General features: G+C 44.4%; 1 protein-coding gene across 4 annotated transcripts in view; it reads left to right on the top strand.

Moving 5' to 3' along the window:
* Window positions 1-26,974, top strand: part of LOC147886356 (Rab3 GTPase-activating protein catalytic protein) — a 129,108-nt gene that overhangs the window by 89,676 nt on the left and 12,458 nt on the right. For all 4 annotated transcript variants that reach the window (XM_087395211.1, XM_087395212.1, XM_087395213.1 and 1 more), the window contains 3 exons: window positions 14,680-14,806; window positions 18,616-18,725; window positions 18,857-18,949. In XM_087395211.1, the coding sequence (XP_087251337.1) occupies window positions 14,680-14,806; window positions 18,616-18,725; window positions 18,857-18,949 (330 nt within the window). The remainder of the gene's footprint in view (window positions 1-14,679; window positions 14,807-18,615; window positions 18,726-18,856; window positions 18,950-26,974) is intronic.

A 26,974-nucleotide genomic window follows, 5' to 3' on the forward strand; every position in this document is an offset into this window, starting at 1 on the left:
ACTTGACAGATTTTCCTCCCTCTTTAAATTCCCTGGTCGCTTTGGAAGACTTTCTCTTCCCAAACTTCTCGTGTTTCCTTCTTTTCCTGGATGGTTTATCTGATAAGGAAGAAGAAGACACAGAAGTCGAACTCGAGGTAGACGGTGATGGACTAGGAGATCGGTGACGATGCCTCGATCTCTTTTTACTATGGGACCGTTTCCTATGAGATCTATGAGATCTCTCTCTCTCAGACTGTACACGGGAGTGTGCCTCTGGCATTGGCACGTCATATACTGGATTAGGCATAGTCTCTGCTGGAAACAAATGCTGAGCCCTGGGATCCCTTTTAAGATTTTCCAGCTCTTGTATACGAGTGCGTACCATTTGTTCAAATTCTTTTTGAGTTTGCAGCACATTCCTCTGTCTTGGATGCACATCCCTATCTTGAGAATCCCACTGGATAGGTGATTGATCCATATTCTGAGATCTGCAGATTTTCTCACACAGTGCAAGTAACTGATGCACACTACCTTTGCTTTTCCAACAGAAAAGGTACCTCAACAAGAGGTGTTTTGCATTCACAATCTATGCCAGTACTGGCTGTCAGTTCAAGGCATGTACCCACACAGTTGCCAAAGCATCATCAACTATGTTGCCCTTTTCTGGCTGCTGCAGATGGCTTCAAAAGGCATCTGTTTTTCCCTCTTTTTACTGTTTAAAGGCATGCATTCTCCTTTTTCTGCAAATCTCTGTTTTCTCTGCTTTTCTCTGGTTTTCTGCTACTTTTCTGACAGTAAAAGCCTGACAGGCAAGAGAAAATTGATAGCCAAAACTGTCTCTGCAACTGTCTCTTTTTTTTAAAATGAAAACAGTAACCAGATGAGTAACTACTGGTTACTTTAACCGACTGTCTGGTTCTGGTCTGGTTAGTCTGCAACTAGACTAACTGGACTGGTTACACCAACCAAACTGGTCTGGTTAGGCCAGCTTAACTGAACCAAAGTTGAACTAACTGGATACTGGTTCAACTAACCAGAGTTAACTGACTGCGGTTGACTTAACCAGGGTTTCACTAACCACGGGTCAACCAACCAGGGTTTAACTTTACCAGGATTAACTTAACCACTGGTATGCCAGGCTGGCTGCCACGTGTCAGTGCCATGTCAGCATCTGAGCTGTCTGCCACCTGTGCTGCGCCACGTCAGAAATGCACACGTCTGCCACGTCACCTGACACGTGTCAGATTACACACGTGCCACATCAGCACCTTGCAAGACCTCTGCCACGTGTGCTACGCCACGTGTCCCGCGCCACGTCAGCGCCTGCCCAAACCTTGGTCGTGGGCTGATCGTCGTCGGGCGTCGCGGTTTTTGTGTCTCTGGCGAGGCGATGATCGTCCGTCAGCGGGCGAACCAGCTAACCGATGCGTGAAGGTATCGCTGTCCCACCCGAGGCGTCACGCAATTATTTGGACAAAATATCTCTCCAAGGAATGACTGAAGCCCACGCCCCCGACTCCTCGTTTAGCTTACCAACTGAAGGACCGTATGAACTTTCATACTTTGCCTGGTCACCGTCCTGCGTATAGCCTTCGTCGGTGCATCCAAGGGTAGGTGGTCAGCAATCATTTGCAAACTAAAACTTGAGAGCCAGAATCTCGTTGTCCTCTGTTTGGACGGAATTTGCAACAGGCAAAATAGAACATTCAAAGGTCCGATAATCTTCTGATTACCCAACCAAACACCCTTCAGCCTTTCTTGGATCGTCACCACCTGAAAAGATGGCGAATCCCAGGCTCTGATACCAATACAACCGGAACTGATCGTGGGAAATAAACAGCTATGGATTCACGTCATCGACTGAATTAAAACTGTCCACAGCTCTCCCTTCTCTCTCTCTCTCTCTCTCTGGACAAACACTAGGGCCCAGGACAAACTGTCGGGCTGGACCCCCCCGAAGGTCTTTATTACTTTCAGAAAAACTGTTACAAAAGTTCAGCAGGAAGCTGTCTCGTAAGTCTCTCCTCCCTCATACGTGAAAAGAAATCCTTCTTTACAAGGGCTTCAAAACCCCATTCAAATTGGCAACATGCCACTTGTCTACAATCTAGACTAGCTCTTATTACAAGCCACTTAGGGCCATTCTGGAGTCTTCAAGGCTCTCGGTCACACGAACCGCTTCCTAGGTGCTTGTCAGGCTCCCATCTCGCTTAGGAAAATAATCCTTCCTAGTACCTGCAACAATTAATTAAAGCGCACCACCATGGTACCCATTAATTGTTAGCGCTTTGCATGCAAAATAACACACTGTGGACTAATCCTAGTCACGGTGGGCGTCCCCACTGAACACATGTGCACATCTAAACAAATATATATATATATAAATAAATATATATATATATATTTTCTCTGGTTGACCGAGGTCAACACTCTTGATTATAATTAAAGAGCTTCGACCAAAGGTCAAGGCGCTTTAATTATAGCCAAGTCTCTCCAACCGAGGTTGGCACATCTTGGTTAACCGGGGTTAACCCTCTTGGCGCAGGCCAAGTCTTGTTGACCAAAGTCAACATTCTCTGACCGTAGTCAGGTTTACTTGACTGGAGTCAAGTATCTTTGACCGTAGTCAATCCTTTGACCATTAAAATGACTCTTTGACCGTAATTAACACATATAACATTCTTTAATTAAGATCAAATAAATGGTCAACTGTACTTTGACTTAGGATATTTACATTGTGGTGACACCCTCACCTAGCGGCAACCATAAAACTTGACAAAGATGTTGCCGAGGCCTCATCAATATACTTGCAGCAAACAACCTGGGGACTGATACCTAGAAGTAGGATTGCCAAGACCAGCATCATTGATGCCCCAAGCCACTTGGCACAAGGAATTATGCAGGGATAGCTTGTGCATTGCCCAAGGCACCAAGTAAGCTAGCCCGGTAAGCAGCCACCACTTCAGCTTGCTAGCCACATGCTGTTGGGATAACTATGGTCAAGGGCTTGCTCTATGGTGCATGTGTGCATCTAGGGGAGTCACGTGTGTGTGTGTGTTGTAGAGGCACATCTAGTGCTATGATGTGTCTATTGTGTGACCTAAGTGATGATGTAAGCCAAAGACCCCCACATGGGAGGTTCCTTTGATTTAGGCCAGTCCCACTGATATAAGGGTTGATTGCCACTGATTTAGGGGAGGTGCCTACACCATCCTCTCTTTCTATAAAATGGAGGTCATTCCTTCATTCTAATACATGGATTTTGCCTCACTTGTGCTCTCACTCTTTGTGCCATGATGCATCTCTTCTACCCCACACTCCTCTACATTTGGTATCGGAGCTGGTAGGCTTTGTAGAACTCATTTTGGTAGTGCCACCTCATCATCTTCTCCAACACCTCTTTTTGAGCTTTCTTCCTCCTTCCTTCTCAGAATTTGCTTAGCTCTGTTCTCCCCATTTCTTGCGACTTTTGCCAAGCCCTTCCAGCTGGAGTTTCTACACTATGGGGCGCTCCCCTGGCCCAGAGCATTCTCCCAAAGGTGGTGTATTCCACCCGCGCTGATCCAAGCAAGCTGAAACGTCAAAACACACAATTTTGCCCTTCTGCTCAATCATTGCCTGAGCCCTTCTAGCACAAGTTGGTCCATGTCTAGAGCCTGCTGCGGATGAATTTTGAAGGCCAATGCTTGCTGGAGCAAGGAGGAATTAGAGAAAAGACAGTCAAAGAAGGCGCAACTCTTCCAGACAAAAAGGCGCACTATTTCAGCAATGCTCTGTGGTGAACTTACTTGGGTATTCAAGCTTTAGTTTTGCATAGAAAGCCCTCTCAAACTCTTCTTCAATTGTGTGAATTGTGCCCTCCAAGTTGAGCTAGTCTATTTTGAGAGTTTTGGACATTTTATGCTAGAGTGAATGCTAGAGTGATACTTGAGATTTGAAGTAATGCCAAAGTACAGATCAGAGAATGCTTTTTCAGTTTGAAATTCAGTTGGGACTGATCTCTTGTCAAAATGCCAAGCTCTAAAGGTTTTTCTAATGCTAATCACTTGAAGAAGACTTCAAGAAGAACAAATTTCAAAGTGAAAAAGACCCCAGCCAAGAAACTTTGGGAGAAGCCAACAGGGTATGAATATGCTAAACAATTAGGATTCTCTGAATTTATCTCTAGTAATCTACATTTGTATGGTAAGGGAGGTTTGTTCCACAAGATTAGTCATTTTGTAAGAGAGTAGACACTGCCTGACAAAGGTAAGACCCTCTCATGACTACTTATAAAATTGACAAGTTCAATGGCCAAGGCTTCCATACTTGGCAGATGAAGATAAAGTTTATGCTTATGAAGGAAAATCTATGGGACTTAGTCAAGGAAGGAACTCAAACCTCTCAGGAAGGTGAATCAACTACAACAAAAGGTAAAGGAAAAGCTACTGACTCTACTTCTACACCTGCAGATGCAAAGAGAATTGAGAAAGCCTATGCCATCATTGCATTAGGTTTGGGTGATGACTATGTATACCACATTTCAGATTTGGAATCCCCTTTTGAAACATGGCACAAGTTAGACATATTGTTTGGTGCTAGCTCTCATACATCCAAATTAAATATGAAAATTAAGCTCTTTGAACTCAAAATGGAGGGAGATAATGTTGCTGCTCATGTCAACACTATGAGAAGTATCATGACACAACTAGCTTCAATTAATCCCCTTGTCACTGAGGATGATGCTATGGCAGTGCTTTTAAAGAGTATGCCTCAGAATTTTGACAATGTGGTTACTACTTTGAAATATCTTCCTCAACCCTCATTAGAAGGCATCATTAGTGCCTTACAAGAAGAGGAAAGAAAGAACACTTCAAGAATGGAAAAAATGCATACAGAGGCACTTGCAGTGAAGTTTTCAAAGAGTAAGTACAAGGCTTGTAAACACTGTGGGAAAAACAATCACCTTGAGAAGGATTGTTATAGAATCAACCCTTGCTCATATTGTGGAAAGAATAATCACTTTAAAAAGTTTTGCAATGAGAAGAAGAGGACTATGACAAATCTGGTTGAAGAGAGAACTCCATCAGCAAAAGAAGCATCCAACTTTGTGGTGGAAGACAAGGACTTTGCCTTTTGAGCAACTTGTCTTTGAATTTTTTTAAATCATTACTTGGTCAAATTTTGAGGTTCTCTGCCTGGAGTAGTACTCCAAAAAGAATGTCATGTCTTTTGTAAATCACCTCTGGTCACCATATGATGTAGGCCATGTGATATGTGTTTGGTCTATCCCATTTTTGTAAACCTTGACCCTTGGGCACCTTTGCTAGCATGAGATCCTAGACATAGATTTATCCTTGACCACCATGAGATAGCCATGTGTATCCACCATGAGATGGCATGAGAAACTATGAGACTAGATGTATCCTTGACATTGCACGAGGCACCTTGAGGGGGGATATGTTGAGATAACTATAGTAAAGGGCTTGCTCTATGGTGCATGTGTGCATCTAGGGAAGTCACATGTGTGTATGTGTGAGAGATCCCATGCTAGCCCTCGTGCTCCCACGCTGCAGCTGCTTGTTTCTTCCTCAGTTTGACGCCCTCGAGGTTCTGTTTGACGCCCGTTTTGTGTCCGTACGTTGTGTTAGAAAATTTGAAAAAAATAAAAAAAAAATTTGTACTGTAAAAAAACCGTACGATTTTGTCCGTACAGTCAGAAAAAATCCTTATAGTTTTGTCCATACAGTCAGGGAAATCAGTTTTGTTGTCAGGGGAAAAAAATAAAAAAATAAAATCGTACTGTCAAAAATCCGTACGATTTTGTCCGTATACCCAAGAAAAATCCGTACAGTTTTGTATCTGCTATGCTTTCCTCCTTGTAAAGCGTTGTTGCTTCCAAGCCTTATCCTTAACTCGAATGGCGAATTATTCCTATGAGAAAACCTTTCACAAAGACAAGTCGGTTTCCAACAAGAAACAAAAACAGGTGATGGATTCAGATGATTTCCTTCATGACTCTGTTGAGGCTCAGCTTGTTTATGAGGTTATGCATGAAGGGTTTGAAGACACCCGCAAAGGTTGGAAAGATCCACTTCCCACCACTGGCATTATGGTGGAAGTGGATGATATATTTGATCCAGTTAAGGAGTATGCAAAGCATGCAATTATAATTTTCTTCCTAGGACAGATGCTTGCTACAATGTTGGGAATTGGTTGACTTGAACCCTAGGTGGCCCTTATGTCAAAAAAGTTCATTATGTAGTGAGGGGCTTTTTTGAGATCATCATGGCTGATGAGGAGCACCGTCAGGTTTTGTTGGAGCACTCTCCTCTCTTCTATGGCCAGCAGATGCTGCCCTGGTCTCCGACCTAGGATTATTAGGCATTGATTCGGCATTGTTGCCCTGTTTGGGTAGAAGTTGTGGATTTTCCTCAATGCTTGTCTTCTCTTCTACCTAAAATTGCAGCTTCCCTTGGTAAGGTGGTATGTCCACCGCGACCCAATGGAAATTCGAATCGCTTTTGCATTTTGTGGGATATTGTCTGTTTTTATGGTTCTGGCGATCCAAACATGGCAAAAAAAGTCTCAGGCTGCTTTCGATGCATCACATTTGTTCTCCCAAGATGCATGGTGGATTGAACATCACGGATATTCATGTGCATATTCTTGCCCACAGGGGAAAAATGTTGCTGCAATTTCTGCAAGGTGATCAGCCTTGGGCTCTTATGATTAGGACTCTGGTCACTCATATCAGTATTTCTGTGTTTAGTCATTGGCAACTCGATCACTGGGATTTCTTTTTTGGCTGCAGTAATGACACTTTGCCTGGATGCCCTTTTGTCTCTTGCTTGCTTCTTGACTGGAAACATGTTCTTTCTCATCTGGAATGGGATGGGTGACAATCTTTGCTTGGGAATTCTTTGAGAGCTGAAGGCATTCACTGGTCGAAAGTCTTTCAGCCTCCCTTGACTTTACATGAACCTCGACGTTCCTACTTTGTCTCGTTTAAAGGCATCACCTCGGTTGCTGATGTTATAGATGATGCTGGTACTGTGCTCCCCTTTTCTCTAACAACCACTACATATGGATTGGGCTCTCGTTATCATCCTTTGTGGCGATAAATTACTTCTATGCTTTCGCCTTTTGTTCCGATTCCTCCTTTGAAACTCCAGGACTAGCTGGAAGATTGGACTTTGACTTCTCCAACTTTGACTTCTCCAGGGTCCTCTGCTTGTCCTTTGAGGCTATCTCAGATTACTGTATCTACATTGTATAAAATCCTTTTGCCTCAACCTTGGGTTTCAGAGAGAGGCGATTGTGTTTGGCGAATGCATCGCTGGAGGAAAAGATTACAGCAACTTTGGGCCTATAAAGTACTGCTTTGGCAACAGGTTTTCTTTTGGCGAGTTCTTTTGGGAGTGTTTCCATCTGGACAGCTATTAGCTCATCGACACATTGCCCCTGCACTTTGCCACAGATGTTATGCTTCTTCAGAGATTGTGCCTCACTTGTTTTGGCATTGTCCGTGCTCTCGTGAGTTTTTTTATTTGCTTCAACAGCGCTTGCGAGCGAGATTCCCATCTGTTACGTTTGGGAAGTTCTTCTGGCTATTTGGGTTTCATCCATCCAGATCAGAGTTTCATCTTTTCTTCGTTTGGGTTCGCTACTAGGCACTATGGACTTTATGGACATATAGGAATTGTAAAGTCTTTGGTGATCCTACTTTCTCTCTGTTTGGCTTTTTTAGGCGTTCTCTGCAGCAATCTTTCTTTGATTGCTTGCAGACCCGCTGCATAGATCATGAGGTCTTTTTGGCATATACTGAATTTTCAGTTGATGTAATTGTAGCACCTTATTTTGAGGTTGCTACTCATATAATATAATCAATCAAAGATTTCAACAAAAAAAAAAGTGTGTGTGTGTGTTATAAAGGCACATCTAGTGCTATGATGTGTCTAGTGTGTGACCCAAGTGATGATGTAAGCCAAAGGCCCCCACATGGGAGGTTCCTTTGATTTAGGCCAGTCCCACTGATGTAGGGGTTGATTGCCACTGATTTAGGGGAGGTGCCTACACCATCCTCTCTTTCTATAAAATGGAGGTCATTCCTTCATTCTAATACATGGATTTTGCCTCACTTGTTGTTATGCTCTAGCCGAGATAGCATGACCTCGGATAGATCGGTGGGCATTTTCTCTTAGATGACCAACTTTTGTAATAGTTAATGTGCGTAATTGAAATGGTCAAGAGAAGTAACTGCCAAGGTCCTAGGTGAGGGTGGAATGGCATTGACTAGGTAGTTCTGAGTGCTAAAGCCTAGGTGCACCTAAATGTGCAATAATGCCAAGGGGCAAGTGGTTTTTAATGTGCCCCAAGAGAGGGGTAAAAAGGTGCACCAAGTGGAGAGGCTAAAATGATGACATTTGGCAAGGAGAACTATCTAGGGAAATGAGGGTCTCATGGATAAGCATGAAAGAAATAACGAAATGAATCTGACGATCTGCGATCCATGAGAATAGGCTGGGTGGAACAACTTAATGCTATTTCCCGTGATTGATTTAACGTAGGAAAAGAGATTCAGGCTAGAGATAAAGTCGTTGACAGTTGGTATCAGAGCTTGGTTGAGAGAGTAAGGGACAAGATGGAGGCTGTGCGTGAAGGGACCATGTGGACGGGCAATTTCGTTCGGTGATTGATCGATCGATCGGAAGCCCGTGAGGCGTTGACAGATAAATGACCTGCGTCAAGAGGAGCGTAGGGCCTAGGAAAAGGTAGACGAGTCGAGCTTGGAATTCGTCACGGGGTCAGACGTGACGCAGCGCAGGTTGGCTACCGTGGCCTACGAAGGACTTTAATGAACGAACGGCTGAGCTTGGGGGTAGCGTGGTGGTTCGACGGTCGACGGGAAAGAAGACCAGACGGAGCTTTTGTTTCGTGGCGGGATTTCAGGGTCACGTAAGGCAGCGAATTGTGGCAGGTGGAGCGCAGAGGTGACGTGATCCGTCGAATGATTGCGAGACCTCCTCTGATCGGCGCATATTTTATCTCGTGAGGTTGGGGGGGCTGGCGCAGACCCTTGTAGCAAGTTCTCTTGCAAGATCAACCTAGGCCTCATATCGTTGAGTCTAGATCCAATAATTGATGGTTGATGCTACCAAAAGAATGCAAATTAAGTCCGTGCTTGCGGGTATAAAATCAAGGACCTGTAGGTTGTGAAATCGTCAAATTGTAGGCTTCGCCAGCTTCTAGATCAGCGGGAACAGAGAATTTCGACGAAAGATGGCTCCAGTTTGTAGCAGCAGCAGCATTTTCAGGCATGGTCGAATCAGTTGAAGAGGAGAAATCAGGGAGCCCTTTCTTTCCATACAGTTTTTTGTTTTTCATATGGTCCTGTTATTTCTACACCGTAGAAAAGAAAAAAAAAAACCAGGAAAGCAGAACAGAAGTGAAGGGTGTATATATTGGTTATTTGGGTTCTAGAAAAGACTGAAAAAAAAAAAAACCATCTTCCATTGTGAAACTATGGAGGCAGAAGGACAGAATTCTAGGGTGAATCCTAGTGAGTCTAGAGTACAGTCTACACAACAGATGTCACATCATGCAGCACCTACTTTGATTGGTAGGATTTCAATATTAGAAGATGCTTTACAGCAGATTATGAACCAGCAGCTTCAAGTGAATGCTGGTCAAAATGAGATCAGGGAGATGGTGCAAGCCTTGTCGGCTAGACTGTCTAGAATTGATAAGGGCAAAGCTCCAGCAGAGCCAGAGCCCAGTATACATTCCTTAGAGCGCGCAAGGGTCAAAGTGACTAATATCAGTAATTATAGACCGGAGAAGTACGCTGGTCGGATGACCGAGCGCAGCTCTGATGTGATCGAGGTTTGGTTACACAAGTGGGAAGAAGCCTTCGCCATTTGTGAAATTAGATCCGATCTAAAGAAAATCCGCGAGGCCACACACCTGTTTATTGAGGCAGCGGACAGATGGTGGATAAAGCAACAGAAGGATCAAGTTGCTCCAACCACCTGGGAAGGGTTTAAAACTGAATTCAAGAAACACTTTCTTCCACCTGACGAAGAATCCCGAGCTTGGGATGCTTATAGAAATCTTCGTCAGAGGAGTCTGTCAGTGGCAGAGTACACTGACAAATTCAGGGAATGTGTCATGAAAATAACAGACCCTCTCCCTATGTCAGTTCAGTTAAAAGACTATATCTATGGACTGAACGACAAAATCAAAATGGAAGTTCGGGCTAAATATGTGACTACATTAGATGAATTTATAGCAGTAGCCCTGAACTATGAGGATGCCAAAGGCTGGTGGATTTGTGCAGGCAGGGACTCAGTATGAGTACTCGAAAAAAGGGGGATTTCCGAGGAAATGGGTTTCAAAGACAAGTGTCTCGCAGCCAAGTGGCCAAACCAAGCAGGTGAAGCCGGTTGAGGGACCAGTAAAAACAAGTACCACCGTTGGGGTGAAAAGGAAAATAACTCCAATGGCAGCCCCGGCTTGGTCAAAGTCCTCGTTGACCCCTGAACAAAAAGAGAAAGCTAGAAAAGAAGGATTGTGCTTCGGCTGCCTTCAGCGACATCAGTGGAAGGATTGTCCACTGAATAAAGACCGTCGCACGGCTAATATGATAATATCTGAATGCGACGTGGAAATGCAGGAGAGTCCCAATGCGGAACGTATGCAGATGCAACTGGCGGGACCTTCTCAGAGGTTAGTACCTTGTTTGTTATGTGTATCTGTTGTTAAGTTAGTGACGAGTGCACCTGATAACATCCTATCTAAGCCCGCAGCAACAGGATATACAGCCTTTAATGATACGGAGTTAATTAAAATGAAAGGGCAAGTGGCCAGTCATGATGTCATTGTGTTGTTTGACTCGGTGTCAACTCACAATGTGATTAACTCCAAGCTCGTGAAGAGGCTGAAACTAAAGACAAGTCCATCTGACTATGCGTATACAGTCAGGATGGCAGATGGAAGTTCAACTGAAGTATGGGACCAAAGGGTTACCTAGTTAGAGCTTCGGATTCAGGACTATGCTGAGAAGCTTGATTTTGAAATGACCAAGCTTGCTCATGCAAATATAGCCCTGGGTATGGCGTGGCATTCTAGGAAGAATCCAGCCATTGATTGGAAAAAGCACGTATATCAATTCAAGATGAATGATGTGCTTTATGTCTTGCGAGGTGAAAAAGATATACCTCAGGGACTGTTGGTTTCCGTGATGGAAATCAGAAAAGCTCAAGTAGAGTTTTTATTCCTTTGCACAGCATTGGTAGAGCTGGTGAATGATTCTTCGGCTAGCACTGATGTTACGCAAAGTGGTGAGATGGCCAAGCTGGCTAATCTTATAACAGAGGAGTTCTCTGAATGTTTTAGGGATGAACTACCTTATGGGTTACCTCCAGAGCGGAAAGTTCAACATAAGATTGAACTGATCCCGGGGGTAGAACCTGTAAATAGATCTCCCTATAGAATGAGTTTTGCTGAAGAGGCAGAGGTGCATAGACAAACGGAAGAATACCTCAAGTTGGGGCAGATTCAACCAAGTTTCTCACCTTTTGCTTCGCCAGTGATATTAAAGAGGAAGAAGGATGATACGTTTCGCCTCTGTATAGATTACAGAGCATTAAATAATATCACTGTTAAGCATAGGTATCCGATGGCTCGGATTGATGATTTGCTAGATGCATTACATGGACCCGTGATTTTCAGCAAGATAGATCTTAAGTGCGGCTACCATCAAATCCGGATTAGAGCCGAGGATGTGCATAAAACCGCTTTCAGAAGCAGGTTTGGTCATTATGAGTTTTTGTAATGCCCTTTGGACTTACCAATGCTCCAGCGACCTTCGTCATGCTTATGAACAATTTACTACGTCCGTATATCGGAAAGTTCGTAGTACATTTTATTGACGACATCTTGATATTCAGTAAAAGTGTTACTGAGCATCGTGAACACTTAAGGATAGTGTTCAGTACTTTGAGGAAAGCCAGTCTTTATGTGAATAAGAAGAAAACTATACTGTGTATGGTTAGGCTTGAATATTTAGGATTCATAATTACTCCACAGGGGGTAGAAATGGATCCGAAGAAAGTGGCTGCGATACTAACTTGGCCAATCCCTCAGAGTCTGACCGCATTGCGATCATTCTTGGGATTTGTCCAGTTTTATAGAAGGCATATCAAAGGATTTTCCGGAATAGTATCGCCATTGACTGATCTGACCTCAGATAAAGTACCTTTTATTTGGGGACAGAATCAACAAGAAAGTTTTAACACCATAAAACAAGCTGTGGTCTCAGGACCGGTGTTAAAAATAGTTGATCCCCAGAAACCGTTGTTCCTAGAAACCGATGCAAGTGGCATTGCGGTAGGAGCAGTTCTCCTTCAAGAGGGAAGGCCAGTAGCCTTTGAAAGCAAGAAGCTTTCTCCCTCTCAAAGGAATTGGCCAACTCATGAATTAGAGTTGTATGCCTCATGGCTAAGTCTGCAGCCCTGCTAGCACCTCTCTATCCTCCTGAATGTAGGTCCACAGGGTGGCTAAGGCCGAGCGGGTAAAGCCACCCGGACTTTTACAGCCCTTGGAAATACCACTAAGTAAGTGGGAGAGTATTTCCATGGACTTTATTGTAGGGCTACCTGCAACACAAGGAGGATATAATTCTATCCTTGTGGTGGTTGATCGTCTAATCAAGATGGCTCACTTCATTCCGACTAGAGAGTCTGTTAGTGCCCCGCAAGTGGCGGATTTGTTCATTAGACATATATTTCGTCTGCATGGATTGCCTAGATCCATAGTGTCAGACAGAGATGTTAGATTTACCGGTCATTTTTGGACAGCGGTATTTGAGACACTGAGGACTGAGTTGGGAATGAGTAGTGGGGATCATCGTGAGACGGATGGTCAGACGGAGAGAGTCAACCAGACTTTAGAGGATATGCTGAGAGCATATGTGTCATTGAGGCGACATACGTGGGACAAGTGGTTGCCATTGTTGGAGTTTGCCTACAATGATAGAAAACATTCATCTACCGGGTTCAGTCCGTTTGAGCTGAACTATGGTTATAGACCAGCCAATCCGACTATAGTTGGAGTACCTCAGAAAGTGCCTAGTGCTGCGAACTTTGTAGTTCAGATGCGGGAGATGCTAGCACTTGCGAGAGCTAATATCCGCCAGGCTATGGATAGGGCCAAGGTATATGCGGATGAAAATCGGTCTATAAGAGTATTTAAAGAAGGAGAAAAAGTTTTTCTCAGAGTTCCTTCGCACTCGAAGTCGTTGACTTCAGGAGAATGTGCTAAGTTATCACCTCGATACTGTGGGCCGTGGTTAATTCAAAGAGAATAGGCAGTGTAGCCTATAAATTGGAATTGCCACAGGGGTGTAAGGTGCACCCGGTTTTTCATGTTTCGCGCTTAAAGAAATTTTTGCATACATGTGACTCACTAATCGAAGGTGTGGTTTTGTTTCAGGAGATAGAGGATATTGTAAGGCGCAAGCCAACAAGAATCCTGGACCGAGGAACAATGCAAATACGAAATCGGAAGATACCCACGGTGTTGGTTGCATGGCATGGTCAGCCTCTATCGGAAGCTACCTGGGAATCCGTATGCCAGTTACGGAGAGCGTTCCCAGATTTCATCGTCGAGGACGCTGATGCTTGAAGAGGGAAGGAATGTTATGCTCTAGCCGAGATAGCATGACCTCGGATAGATCGGTGGGCATTTTCTCTTAGATGACCAACTTTTGTAATAGTTAATGTGCGTAATTGAAATGGTCAAGAGAAGTAACTGCCAAGGTCCTAGGTGAGGGTGGAATGGCATTGACTAGGTAGTTCTGAGTGCTAAAGCCTAGGTGCACCTAAATGTGCAATAATGCCAAGGGGCAAGTGGTTTTTAATGTGCCCCAAGAGAGGGGTAAAAAGGTGCACCAAGTGGAGAGGCTAAAATGATGACATTTGGCAAGGAGAACTATCTAGGGAAATGAGGGTCTCATGGATAAGCATGAAAGAAATAACGAAATGAATCTGACGATCTGCGATCCATGAGAATAGGCTGGGTGGAACAACTTAATGCTATCGCCCGTGATTGATTTAACGTAGGAAAAGAGATTCAGGCTAGAGATAAAGTCGTTGACACTTGTGCTCTCACTCTTTGTGCCATGATGCATCTCTTCTACCCCACACTCCTCTACACATGCCATATCAGCATACCACGAGGGCTCACTTCAGGCAAGCATCCAACACCTACATAGGCGCTTGCCATTCAGGACGTTGCTCATCGACAATGCATTGCACTAGGTGCATGTAGTTTGTTGATCCCAACTTTTCTTTGACTCTTTTACATTAGCTAGGGCGAGTAATCTTCTACATTGGTCCAAAGAAGCAGCCATTATGGGCAATAAAGCTTTGTCATAGTGATGAAAAATGTATGTAGTCTGAAAAAGAGATGTGCTCTTATGATGAAAATGTATATGATTGGATTATAAGAGATCTTTATAAATTCATAGAAGATATTCATGGAGTCATTGCAGATATGATCATATCAAAATGCAAATGTGTCCTAATGTATACTGCTTGCCTTGCACCTGTTGGTAATAGCCGGCTCCTTAGTATTTGTGTTGTGAGAGAGGATATGAGACAGATTGACATACTGTTTTAATATGATGTTCTTAGCTTCCCACTTGTTGGTATGCAGGATTTGAATTGATCACTGTATGGGCTAGTAGGATTGTTGAAAGCTCTCTTGACATGGCTGAATTCGAAAACGTGTCAACTTTTGAAGCTGACAAATGGTCACTTGCACCGATCATAGCAAAAGGCTTGTAAGGTTTTTGCAGCTATGTTTGAGCCTTTTCCAATGACCAGAAGTCATGAACTGGAATTTCATTGATTTGCTTCTTATATCTTGTAGCTTCATGATTGCATGGTCCAAGTGTGTAATTGGTGGGCCGGAAGGCGGGGTGTGTGTGTGTGTGTGCAGGGGATTGGAGGTTAGCTCAGTCTGCAATTTGTTTGCTTTCTTGTTTGTGGTTCCACCTATTGTCCTTGAAATACAAAAAGAAGATGTATCACAAAAAGTGATTGATATGGAGGGGATAAAGAGAGATTTTTTACCTAAAGTTTCTTAATGTTTGGACTCTCACCATAGCGAGAGTTTATTAAAGTCTACTAAAGACCGATGGGTCTATGAGACTGATAGAAAACTTGATACAATGAGCAAAAGGGTGGAGCTACTAAATGAGCATCCTAACCCATGCTAGGAAACTGTGTAGGACATTGTTAATGTCATCATCATCAATGTTACCATAGTTATAGCCCTCATTGACATCATCATCATCATAGCAGATACAGTCTGATCCAATACAATACAATATAGCACACACACACACGGCATGAAACATCAAAGTAGGCCCGATGACGGGCTAGGCTGTGTAGGCAAAAAGCCCGTGATAGATCGTTGTCTACTGTCTGGAAGTGTGGTTTGTCGTGACCTCCTGGCAGCGGCTCTACACCTAACAAGCGCAATGGTAACCCTTGCGGGCTATGTCTTGGGTTTGAACATGGATGAGATGTCAGCTAATGTGATCTATGCGTCTGTCCTCTGTTGGATGTGCCGTGTCTCGGTCTCGGGGTCTATGCTATCTGTGATCAGGGGGGCAGTCTGCTTTGGTTGGAAGAACTCTATCATCACACTTTGAGATGGGTCTGATACGGCCTCCTATCCCTGTCTATGTGATTTGATGAGGCGCTCTCTATGTCATACCGCCTCATGAATGAAAGGGGCTAGGCACCTCTGGTCTAGGTATGAGAGAAGTTGGAAAGGGGCCCGAAGCTGTCTCTGAAGAGGCAATGGTATCGTCCACGAAATCTCGAAGTAGACTAGGCAACGGAAGGCGACGTGCTCCTCTGACTAGACCTCATGCCAGTCACACAGTGTGCAGATACGACTCTCTTTGGGCATCCCCTCTGCTCGTCCACTCTCGATACAGAGTCGGTGCGATGAAACACGGAACTACCCAATGGCAATCCTAAGCGAGTGTGGTAAGTGGATCTGAGTGTACCTTGGCGGGATAATGACACCCTCCTCGGAGATGCATAAACAGTGGTCCCTATAGAAGCTGAGCTTCACAGGGAGCTCTGTCTGTGCCAACCAGGTCCAATGTTCAAGGGCACAAGGGTAGCTCATTGTTACAAGGACCGATATTTCCCAATACCATTGATCATTGTGAGTGCATACATCCAAAATCACTTGCATGAGAGGGTTCAGTTTTAGTCACATTCATGGTTGTAGGCCTGTTTGGCAGTTACTTACATTTCAAAAGCCATATTTCTTACTTTTTATCTGTTTTTGATTCTACTGCTATAATATATGTACTGTAGAACCATTTCTTGAGTAGCAACAATAGATATCAAGACATCAAGACTAGGATGGTGTGGATACCTTGTCTTGTCTGAGTTTTGTATCTTAGAATGCAACTTGGCATGATTGGGCAAGCTCAGGGTTGTGGGTTCGTAGGAGTCTCTCTATCATGGCATCAAATTTTTCGTGCTTGCTCTTGTAGGACATTGGGGGCTGTAGGTTGTCACTGGGTTTCCTCCTTATCACAACTCTTACACACTCTTTGAAAATAGAGGGTATCACTAGGCAAGATTAGTGAGGTGGCTTACGTATAGCATTGTAAGGGCCATCATTTTCCATTTGGTCACACTCTCTTTATCAGGAGGGAATGAGGAGAGCCTGGAACGTGATGATACAGATGAGATGCAAAGCTACCTCTGTTCGGGACTATTCGGATTTTGAGTGACTAGCATTTGGTTTGCTTGGGGTTGAGATCTAGATGAGCACAATCGGTGAATTGTGGCCACTCAAGTGATTGGTTCCCATTTCGGACATACTACCCAAGTAGATCAGCATCTATATACTCTGAGCTGGCCATTTCCTCCCTTTACAAGATATTCTTTGGTTTATTTACTAATCTTTCTCCCTAAAGTCTTTCATATCCTCATTGGATTCCTAGTAGAGGTGATTTCGGAACTTCACTTCTGGTATCTATCAGTGACTGCATCATTTCTATGACTCCATGGATCTAGTTCACTTCAGTGGTAGAGAATCAAAGTAATGTGGTGTCTTTGTATGGATCCATGATGGAGACAGCTTTGGGAGTTTTTCTAGTTTACAAAGTTGGGGTTTTTGAGGGTCTTCAAATTTTCAGCTCTATGGTGGTCACACAAAGCCATCAGTGGTGTCACCTAGGAGGTTTGTATATTTCTTCCAGCAATCAACCAGTATGAGATATAGGACATTCGATTATGCAGATATGATGATTATTGAAATTTGATCAACTTAGTTTTTCCAGTTAAGCAATCAATGGTATTATCGTTGGGAGATAGTTGAGAGAATAATATCAATTTCTCCCTGGCTTTCGTAGGATTAAAGCATTGCTCTCAGTACTTGGTTACAGAACATGGGCAGATCCCCTTATGTCAGCTTTGCTTATCGTTGTTGATGAAAAGAGTTAGAGAGAGGAAGTCACCATGATCCTCTGGCTTACCTAACATCAGGCATTGCTGTCAGTACTTGATTACAGAGGATGCAAATAGACCCCCATTATTTAATGTTGCTTGTTGTGGTTGAGCTGCAAAGCATTGTCGTTGGGCTTGCCCACAATCAAGGACTATTTGGCATGATGTGCATTTTTAAATGTATTGCTTCATTGATACAGATTATGATGGGCTCTATGGGCCTCCACTGGTGGACTATCTTTAGTTTAGGATGCAAAGCAGTTTATACTTTTTCTTCAGTGAGTCTCCCAGCTGACCTGTCATCTTTTTCAGTGACATCCTTTACACAATATCCCTACTTGTTCTACCATCACCTCTGTGGCAGGCTGGTCATTACAATGCGCACTAGCATAGTATGAAAATCCGTTATCAGCTTCCTTCCTCCTGGGTTCTTCATGGATGTTGATTGATCATCGTGGACCCTCACACATATTGTATATGGCTATTTCAATTTCTCATTCTCAGGTTGACTTTTGATGTATCACTATATGGGATTACCCCCTTTTCTGTGTTGTTTTTTAAGTTTATATATTCCTCTCTTTTGCTGAAATGGAGACAGAGGCAAAAGAGGACATGACGACATGAGGGAGAAGAGAGAGATCATTCCCATCCATTGAATGGTCCGGGATTTTCCCCTTACACGAATTGCCTGGATGCTAGAGTCTGTAGCATGACATTGACCTTGGCTTGAGGTTTAGACAGTCAAACATAAGTTTTGAAAAGTAAAAAAGTACCATCACCCGTCTTGAGAAGTTATAAACCTACACCATGCTTGGTAAACATTATTGAGAAGGGCGCTACAGTTCACCCTTATGGATCTTCAACTCTATATTGATTACTGAGGTATGCAAATCCTAGATGAGATAGCTCTTCGTCATTTGTTCCTATTCTTTTTTACTTCAGCTCTACCCCGGTTCTTGAAGTTTCATGATCATGAATATAAAACTTTGATGATGGACCACCTCTTATGCATGGCTTTTATTGAATGCATACCTATGCAAGGTGAGTTTTTTTTGGGAAGCTATACATGTATTATAAGGTCTGTCTTTGTCCATTATTGTTTTTGTAGGGAGGACACTGCTCTAGAAGAGCAAGTGAGCTTTGCTTCCCGTATGTGTGCTTTAGTGACGGCATTTTCTTTCTCAAAGGAGGCAAAATTCATGGAAGACTTTTTAACTGGTAGGCTCAGTTCTGCAAAATAAATATTTTTATGCGGATTGACCTTGTATGCTGTTCTCTTTCGTTATAAATTCTCTCTTCAAACATCTTTCCAAAGGCATTTCTGCTGACTTGGCTATGAAATTTTCCAGGTGATAGCTTAATCATGCAGAAAGTTACTTCATCTACAACCATTCCTCCGGTCACAGTTTTGGATCGCATTCTTAAGGATCTTTTCCAGGATGGTTTGTTGCTACTTGAGGACTGCTTATATCCTTTTTTTTTAATGGTTTGGAATTTGGAATCATATAAGGGACTTGACTTGACATGAATCACTTTGGTGATGAAGAACAGGCCGAAATATCATAAATTGCAGATGTATCATTTATAAGATGACAAAAAGAGTAAGTTTTTGGTTGGCTAGGATGTTCACTGTGTAGTTCTGTAGCCCTGTAAGAAGTGCCTAGTGCCTTCCAAATCGACACTAAATCACAAGCAAAAGCTTAAGCATGGCACAACATGCTAAACCCATCTAGGGCATCATACTAGATCTCTTGCGGATGCAGATTTGATATTGGAAAAGTAGACGCTAGAAATCATCCAGGGCATGATTCTAGGATCTCTTGCCGGATGCAGTTGTGCTATTGGAAAAGTAGTGACTAGCAACCATGTTCCAAGTTCATGATTTTTCTTCAACCTTCTCTCTAGTGAGCTAGGACTTAGGCCTTCTGCTAATCATTTGAGAGTATTTGGGTCAGTGGCCTATGCTCATGCTCCAAATGAACGCAGGTACAAACTTGATGCCAAATCTATCAAATTTGTTTCCACAGGGTATTCAGAAGTCTCCAAAGCATACAACTCATATGATACAGTCAAGAGAAGGTGGATAATCTTTGAAGATCTTATTACTTCATATTTTGATCATCCCACAGTAGTGATTTCAGTGCATTCACCTTCTTATTTCAAAGCCACCAACATAAAAAAGGGATCAATCCACCTCATATCAATACAAAGCAAAGGGAGGAAGAAAGTGCAAGATAATATTGCAATAACCATAGTCATCATGGAACTATAGAGTTCCACAACTTAAGTCAGAAGATCTTTCCATGAAAGAAAAATGGAAGCAACTGTGCTTTTATGGAAAAAGTTATGCTAGAGCTTCATGGATGCTGTGCTCATAGTTGCTACACTTTTTCCCGAAGAAAAGAACTTTCTATTAATGCTTGAAAAAAACAAACCATAGAAATCAGTCATTTGTGAGGTGCTGATCTTGGAAGAAAACACAAGGAGAAAGACTGGCTGCCAACCGGCGTGTTTTTAGAGAACCCATCTCATTGCCTAGGGAATCTTTGAATAAGGGCCAGCAGCCAGGGTGGAGGATTATACATCCAGCGAATGCCTTGCTAGGTAATACATAGAAGACACCTCCAGGCCAAGCCTTGCAAAAACGCCCGTCTCTCAGTAGTAGTCCAAGATGATGACGTCCAACGCTCCCACATGGGGTGTAGGGTGTAGATAATGTCTTGCTAGATGGCAAATCAGGGTGGCTGCCGGGGACTTGCTGGCCTCCCATCACCAAACTGTAGCGGGCGACCCAGATTTTCCAAGCAGTGATGCTGCACACCGTCTACCATAAACTGTCATGTGGTGATGATACAGGACATAGTCAAAAGGAGGAGTCACATCTTGTGCCTCTGTTTGGAAGAGGGTAAGAACCTCTGGCCTTGGATCCTGTAAGCTGGTGTGGCCAAGTTGATGGAGAAGCTTGATCCCTCTCCATCATCCATGCAACCATAGCCCAAGTGAAGTAGCATTGCATGCTGTGTGTCCTGGCTATGATCCGGAGGGCCCCCTACCAAATCCTCTATGTTGTAGGGCAGCTCCAAAGACAATGCGGGATTGTCTCCATATCACTATCCATGCAATGGTGGCATCTCCCATCAACGCACATCTGCTCCAGCCAAGGACCTCTTTGGGCAACCATCAAGAAGAAATACGTAATCTTCCATGGCCTACGCTTGGTCCACAAGCGCGACCAAACTCTGGAGATACCTCATGGGGCTCAATTGAGTGCCGCTCTCTCGAGGGAGTCTAGGATGCTGCCTCCAACTAGAATGACAACCAATGCATGTCATGTACAAGGAGAAGGGTACCTCAACAACCCTCTCAGAGTGCCACTCGTGAATGACAAAACCACTCTCCTAGATCCCACTACATCTCACGAAGAGGCCAGCCCTCCCATAACTAGAGATGCCACAACCACCCATCTTGACCCACTGTGACTAGTACTGGGTTAATGGTCGAGTCCTTGCCCAAGCAGCCTACTTCCTTGATCCTCTTCTACTCGAGCAAATCCGGGGCCCTGCCCATATCTAGGTCTCCATCTATAACTGGCTATAGAAGGCTATAGGTCTCCATCCATCACTAGCTATAGAAGGCCTCCGAGCCCCACTCTATAATGATTAGAGTAGAAGAATTCGAGGGCTCGATGTAGCAACTAAATCCCGAGGGGCACCCCTGTCCTAGAGAACTGACCATACCAGTGTGGGGAAGCTGAGGCTGTGTGTATACCATCCTTCCAAGACTAGGGATAGCACAACCAATCTCTAGCATCCAAATATCTGTCCCCGTCAGACAAGAGAAGGCTCTCGCTCCTGCCTCTGTTTTGGTGGGGAGATGGCTCTATGCTCTGAATGAACCTACCATACCAGTGCACCTAAACAATTTGCTGCCCCATAATAAAACCCTTTTGATCTCGAACCTCTGGATATCAAAGGAGGGGCTGACCTCAAACTCCTCACAAGTGGGCATCACATTATTCTCTTGATAAATGTTTTTGCTTTACACTTTCTAAAAAATTGTCATGTTTAAAATGAAAAGTACAAAGAGAGATAAAATGATTACAAAAAGTGCGGAAATAGCAAGGAAAGGGAAAGCTATCCTTGAAGAGGAAACACGCAAGGCAAACACATGAGGTACTCATGAGGATACTATGGACTCGGATGATGTCGATTATGCTTATTAGGGAATTTCGTACTAGAATTTACACAATTAGAAAATTGACTGCAAACCATAGAAATACACTTAGAGTCTATTAATTGCTCATTAAAGACTTTAACTAAAGTCATTTCCAAGGTATCTACTTCTCAATCGATAAGTGTTGTAGAACTCCTCCAAGTCAAATTGAGGTGACTACCTCTTGTCTAAAAGAAACATCGAACATTCTTAAGGACTTAAAACTCTGTGAAGAGTCCTCATTATGGGTGAGCCTTCCCTACGAAGGGGGCCTTTGACAAGATCCACCAATGGAAGTGTTGCCATTGGCCTCCTCTGCAGGGGTTGTTCTTGAAAAGCCCTCTTTGGAGTAGGAGCTTCCAGGGCTTCGAGCCTGGGGTGAGGCTCGCACTACCAACTTGCCGAGAAGGGCTCTACTTTGCATCTCTAGGTCAATGAGGCCAAGTCCTACCTCCGCTTAGAACAAGGTCATGGCCTTCTAAACGACCTTGGTTCTAATGTTCCTCCTACACTTCAATTGTCCCCACAAGTTGCACAATACGTACATGAGTTGTCCCTTGCATCTGCTGTGAAAACACGAGCACGAGGCTATGTACCATGCCGTGGCCAAGAGGACCCAGTTGTTCATAAGGCCCCGTCTTGCTAGGGAGAGTTTTGGCTTCAGTATCTTCGTGTCTGCCCAGCCCTCGCAAAATCCAATAGAATCCAAGTGTGTCCCCCCAATCCAAGGATCTCCTAAACCTCCTCAGTCTCCCGTGAGGGGCCCGATTGATTTGGTCCATTTGATCTTAGCCCCAGATGCCAAACAATACAGCCCTCCCTAGCATGCCCTCCACAAAAAGTTTCGTGTCATCTGCAAGTTCCAAGTCTAGTAGGTCCTCTTGCTGGATTGGGAGCCTCACGACTCCCCTTGAGTCAACCGTAGGAGTCTTCTTGTTTCTCTTGGACTCAAGACCAAGGGCCCACTCAAGGCAGCCCTCACCCGTGAGAGTTTCGGTAGATAGGGCCTTAGAACTCTCTCAAAGTTCCAGATGACTAGCCGATTTCTCTAGAGGTGTCAGAAAGGGGTTTCCATTGTTGCAAATGGAAGCCTGTCTCGTCCTTTTTGGGGCTTCAACTTTGCTTCCATAGGGGTCCGAGACAGGCAAGACATGGGTCTTGTAGCAATGGGCAATGATCAACCAAAAGAGCAACTCAAGCAGGTCGGACGGCGGTCGTTGAACCAGTGCCCCAACCGATACGTACCTCCTAGTGCTCCACTCTCTGTATGGGTCTCATCATCGCTTCCCTCCGATTCCCTAGAGGTCCCATTTCTTCCTCACACACACTCCTGTGGTTGGCTCTGTATTCCACACTATAAGCGAAGTTATCTTGTCTCTCTCTTTTCTACACTCTCTCTCTCTTAGCCTCTCCATATCGTACGGCCGCTCAGCCTCTCCCCTCCGCTTAGCCCCCCCCCTCCGCTCAGCCTCTCCGCCTCACCCCCCCCTCACCCGCTCAACCTTTCCACCTCTCAGCCTCTCTCTCTCTCTCTCTCTCTCTCTCGCAGCCGTTGCGTACCGTACAACCGCTCAGCCTCTTCATATTGTACCGTACCGTACCATACAACCGCTCAACCTCTCCGTACCGTACAATCGCTTAGCCTCTTCGTACCGTACAACCACTCTCATACAACTCTCTGTATCGTACAACCGCTCCCGTACAGTCTATCCATACCTTCATCGTACCTCTCCGCGTACCACAGCCTGGAGGCGTACGTCCATACCTCCCCGTCAACAGCTCTTCATACCTCTCGTCCGTACCTAGTCCTAGTCCTCCCGTTCGTACCCCCCTGTCCGTACAGCCATTAGTAATGGCCCCCGTACAGTCCGTCAGTGGTAGCAACCCGTACCTCGCCGACCGTACCTCTCCTTATATACCTGTTAGAAGCAACCAAACTAACCCTAACCCCGAGTTGGGCTAAACCTCCAACCCAACCTGGGGGTTCAGTTAAGCTAGGGGGTTCAACAAACAGCCAATTATGGACTGTCCTACCCTCTCCTCCAAGTCCCCCTCAACCCCTCAACTCCTTCAACATCCATCAAGACTCGGTACTCTACAATTGCAGCCATGACACCCTCTCCATATGCACGGAATTACCAACAAGAAGGCTCAAAATGACCCATCCTCGGGCAGCAGGCAGTGCTACAATTGGAACTGGCAGAAGTAAAGGCCCGACTTCACATTCTGGAAGGGCCTAGTAAGCAGCCAGTAATTGATGATGCAGTAAAATCTTGTAAGGATTCCCCCCCTACCCCGCGGCTAGTCTCTACAGTCAAAGATCTTGTTCACACTAAAGTACAAAAAACTGCTAAGAAGGAAGTGATTATGGAAGTGGACAACAATGCAAGTAAGTCTGATATTCAAGCAGAGATTAAAGAACACGAAGCTAGATGTGATAATGCGCTGAAGATTAGAATAGGGGGACTCCCAGAAGATTGGTACAAAGCGGAGGACACATCTAGTGAAATATTGACAGAGATCAAAGCAAGCTTGCCCAACATTGATTGGGTGGATGATGATGAGCAAGATGATGACGACTCCAGGCCAGCTTCTATTTTGCACTATAAAGGTCATGCAATCCTCACACTAAAGTCAAAAGATATGCAGATCAAGCTTCTTCGACAATCTTACAAGTTGAAGGGCACCAAAGTATGGATAGCAGAGGAGCTTACACAAGCTCAACTCAAGATTAAGGCAACTGAATTAGCTAAAGTCAGGGCTGCTAGAAAGGATGGAAAATGGGCAGTTTACTGTGAAGGGGAAGCACTAATCAGAGAGTTTAAATCAAAACTAAAAGACTCTCAGTCTTAAAATGATGTATGGCTGTTTACTCTTCCAGACTATCATGTAGGTACTCTAAATAATATGGGTTGCTTTTTTTCTTTTTCTTTCTTTCTCTCGTGAACCCAGTGCATGCTACGTGGAGCCTATTTGCGTGCCATGTGTCCTTCATTGGACCTTATGCCTTTAGCCCTCTGTTGGCCTACTAATGCATCCTTCAATTAATGCCTAGACATAGGGATCCCCTAGGTCTTAGCCTTTGATTCTGCAACAAGCACTGCCAAGCCCTCTGGTTTCCCACCTCACCATAACCTAGCTACACACTTCCATGAATTAGCTAAAGTCAGGGCTGCCAGAAAGGATGGAAAATGGGCACTTTACTGTGAAGGGGAAGCACTAATCAGAGAGTTTAAATCAAAACTAAAAGACTCTCAGTCTTAAACTGATGTATGGCTGTTTACTCTTCCAGACTATCATGTAGGTACTCTAAATAATATGGGTTGCTTTTTGCACTCCTTGGGAGCTTCCATGTGTACTCCTGTACTAGATGGTTTCTTGCTGTCCCATAGACCTTTTGGTCTCCAATGGACGTTAAAAGACTTTCTTTCTTTTTCTTTCTTTCTCTCGTGAACCCGGTGCTTGCTACGTGGAGCCTATTTGCGTGCCATGTGTCCTTCATTGGACCTTATGCCTTTAGCCCTTTGTTGACCTACTAATGCATCCTTCAATTAATGCCTAGACATAGGGATCCCCTAGGTCTTAGCCTTTGATTCTGCAACAAGCACTGCCAAGCCCTCTGGTTTCCCACCTCACCATAACCTAGCTACACACTTTCATGATTATGGTTACCCCCCCCCTTTTTCCCCTACGGTGGTGAGTTGGAACATGCAAGGCCTTCGTGATCGGGCACGGCAGAGGCTGTGGTGGAATGGACAATAGATATCTTTTTTATTCAAGAGCACATGTTCTTAGTCACGTGGACATCAAATGATGGTGCTGCCTCCTCCCGGGGGGGGAGAGGACATGAGGCATGGTCCCCAGCAATGACTTTGTGTTTCAGTATCCCAATCTCTGGCCTAGAATGTGTTTGATCAGGGAGAGCTTATACGAGGGTGTTGGTCTGGATTGGGCCTATTGATGAGATACTCCAAGATTGCGACCTTGCATGCTTATGCCTTGCTTGTTGGCAGCAACGTCCCTGTTCGCGGAGGTGACTTACGTAGAGCCTCCCTGATGTAGACTTCTTGATGTTGGTGGAAACTTCAACAATATAGAGTTTGAGGAGGATAAGCAAAGTGGAGCCGAGTAGCAGCTTCGCAATCAATAATCATGATCCTTGGAGGGAGGCAAAGTCTCCAAATGTCTTGGTAGTCTCCACTACTCCTTCAATTACAGCTCGTTGGTATGACAAAGAATCTTTACTCTTCCGGCCCTCTCATTGAAATAAACTTGTAGCTTTTTCCCTTTTTAGAGATACAACTAATGAAGTTGCATCCCATTTAACTTATGCTATCTCCTTCTTGAGGCATGTCATTCTCTCTTCTTCACTGTATTCTTTAGTTGGGAGCAAGGCCCAATCTTACAGGGGCTAGAAGACCAATATGAAAGCGCTCAGCTATGCCTTCAGGCCATGGAGATCCGTAGGGCCTAGTTCTCCTATCACTCCTCCATGTCACATTGGGTCTAGCAAGGTGACAAGATGACCAGACAACTTTCCTAGACCACCAGCCCTTGCTTGAGCAGGGACACAATTACAACATTTGTGTGATCAGAGTGGGCAGATGCACTCAGACCCTAAGGAGACTCTAGAGCTGATCATTGCCTTCTATCGACAGCTGTTTCAGCCCCCCTAGGCCCTTGCTACCTAGAAGGCATTCTGTACTCACATCCCATCAGTGGTCTCCTTGAGCATAAGTAGGCTAGTGGAGGGCCCTTTCAAGGATGAGGAGCTCTTGCAAGCCCTTCCTCCATAGAAGTGCCCCAGCAATGATCGATTGGCACCTGCTTCTAGGAGTGCATTCACCGTTGCGTCTATTTTCAGGAGATATTCGACTTTGGCTCACTTTGCAAGTCACTAAGTTAAGGGTGGATTTGTTTGATCAAGAGGGGGATAGATTAGATATTCAGCAGTGGCATCCCATCACCTTGCTGGATGCCGCCTACAAGATCTTAGCCAAGATCTTGAGCTTGCGGTTGAGGCCCCATGTTGCTAACATCATACATAACACGGAGAAAAGCCAGTATTGTGAACAACATGTTCACCTTTTGGGAGGTAGTGGATTGGGCCTGAAGGAGTGTCAGCCTATCTGAGTCCTTCTCTTGGATTTCAAGAAGGCTTATGAGAGGGTGGAGTGGCCTTTTCTAAAGGGCACCATGTACACCTTTCAGGTACTTGCCTGGACCCGATTTTGAAACTGTCACTGCCCAACCTG

The sequence above is a fragment of the Dipteris shenzhenensis genome, chromosome 24 (assembly GCF_047967505.1).
Source record: "Dipteris shenzhenensis isolate YYH24624 ecotype China chromosome 24, Dip_SZ_1.0, whole genome shotgun sequence".
Lineage (NCBI taxonomy): Eukaryota > Viridiplantae > Streptophyta > Polypodiopsida > Gleicheniales > Dipteridaceae > Dipteris > Dipteris shenzhenensis.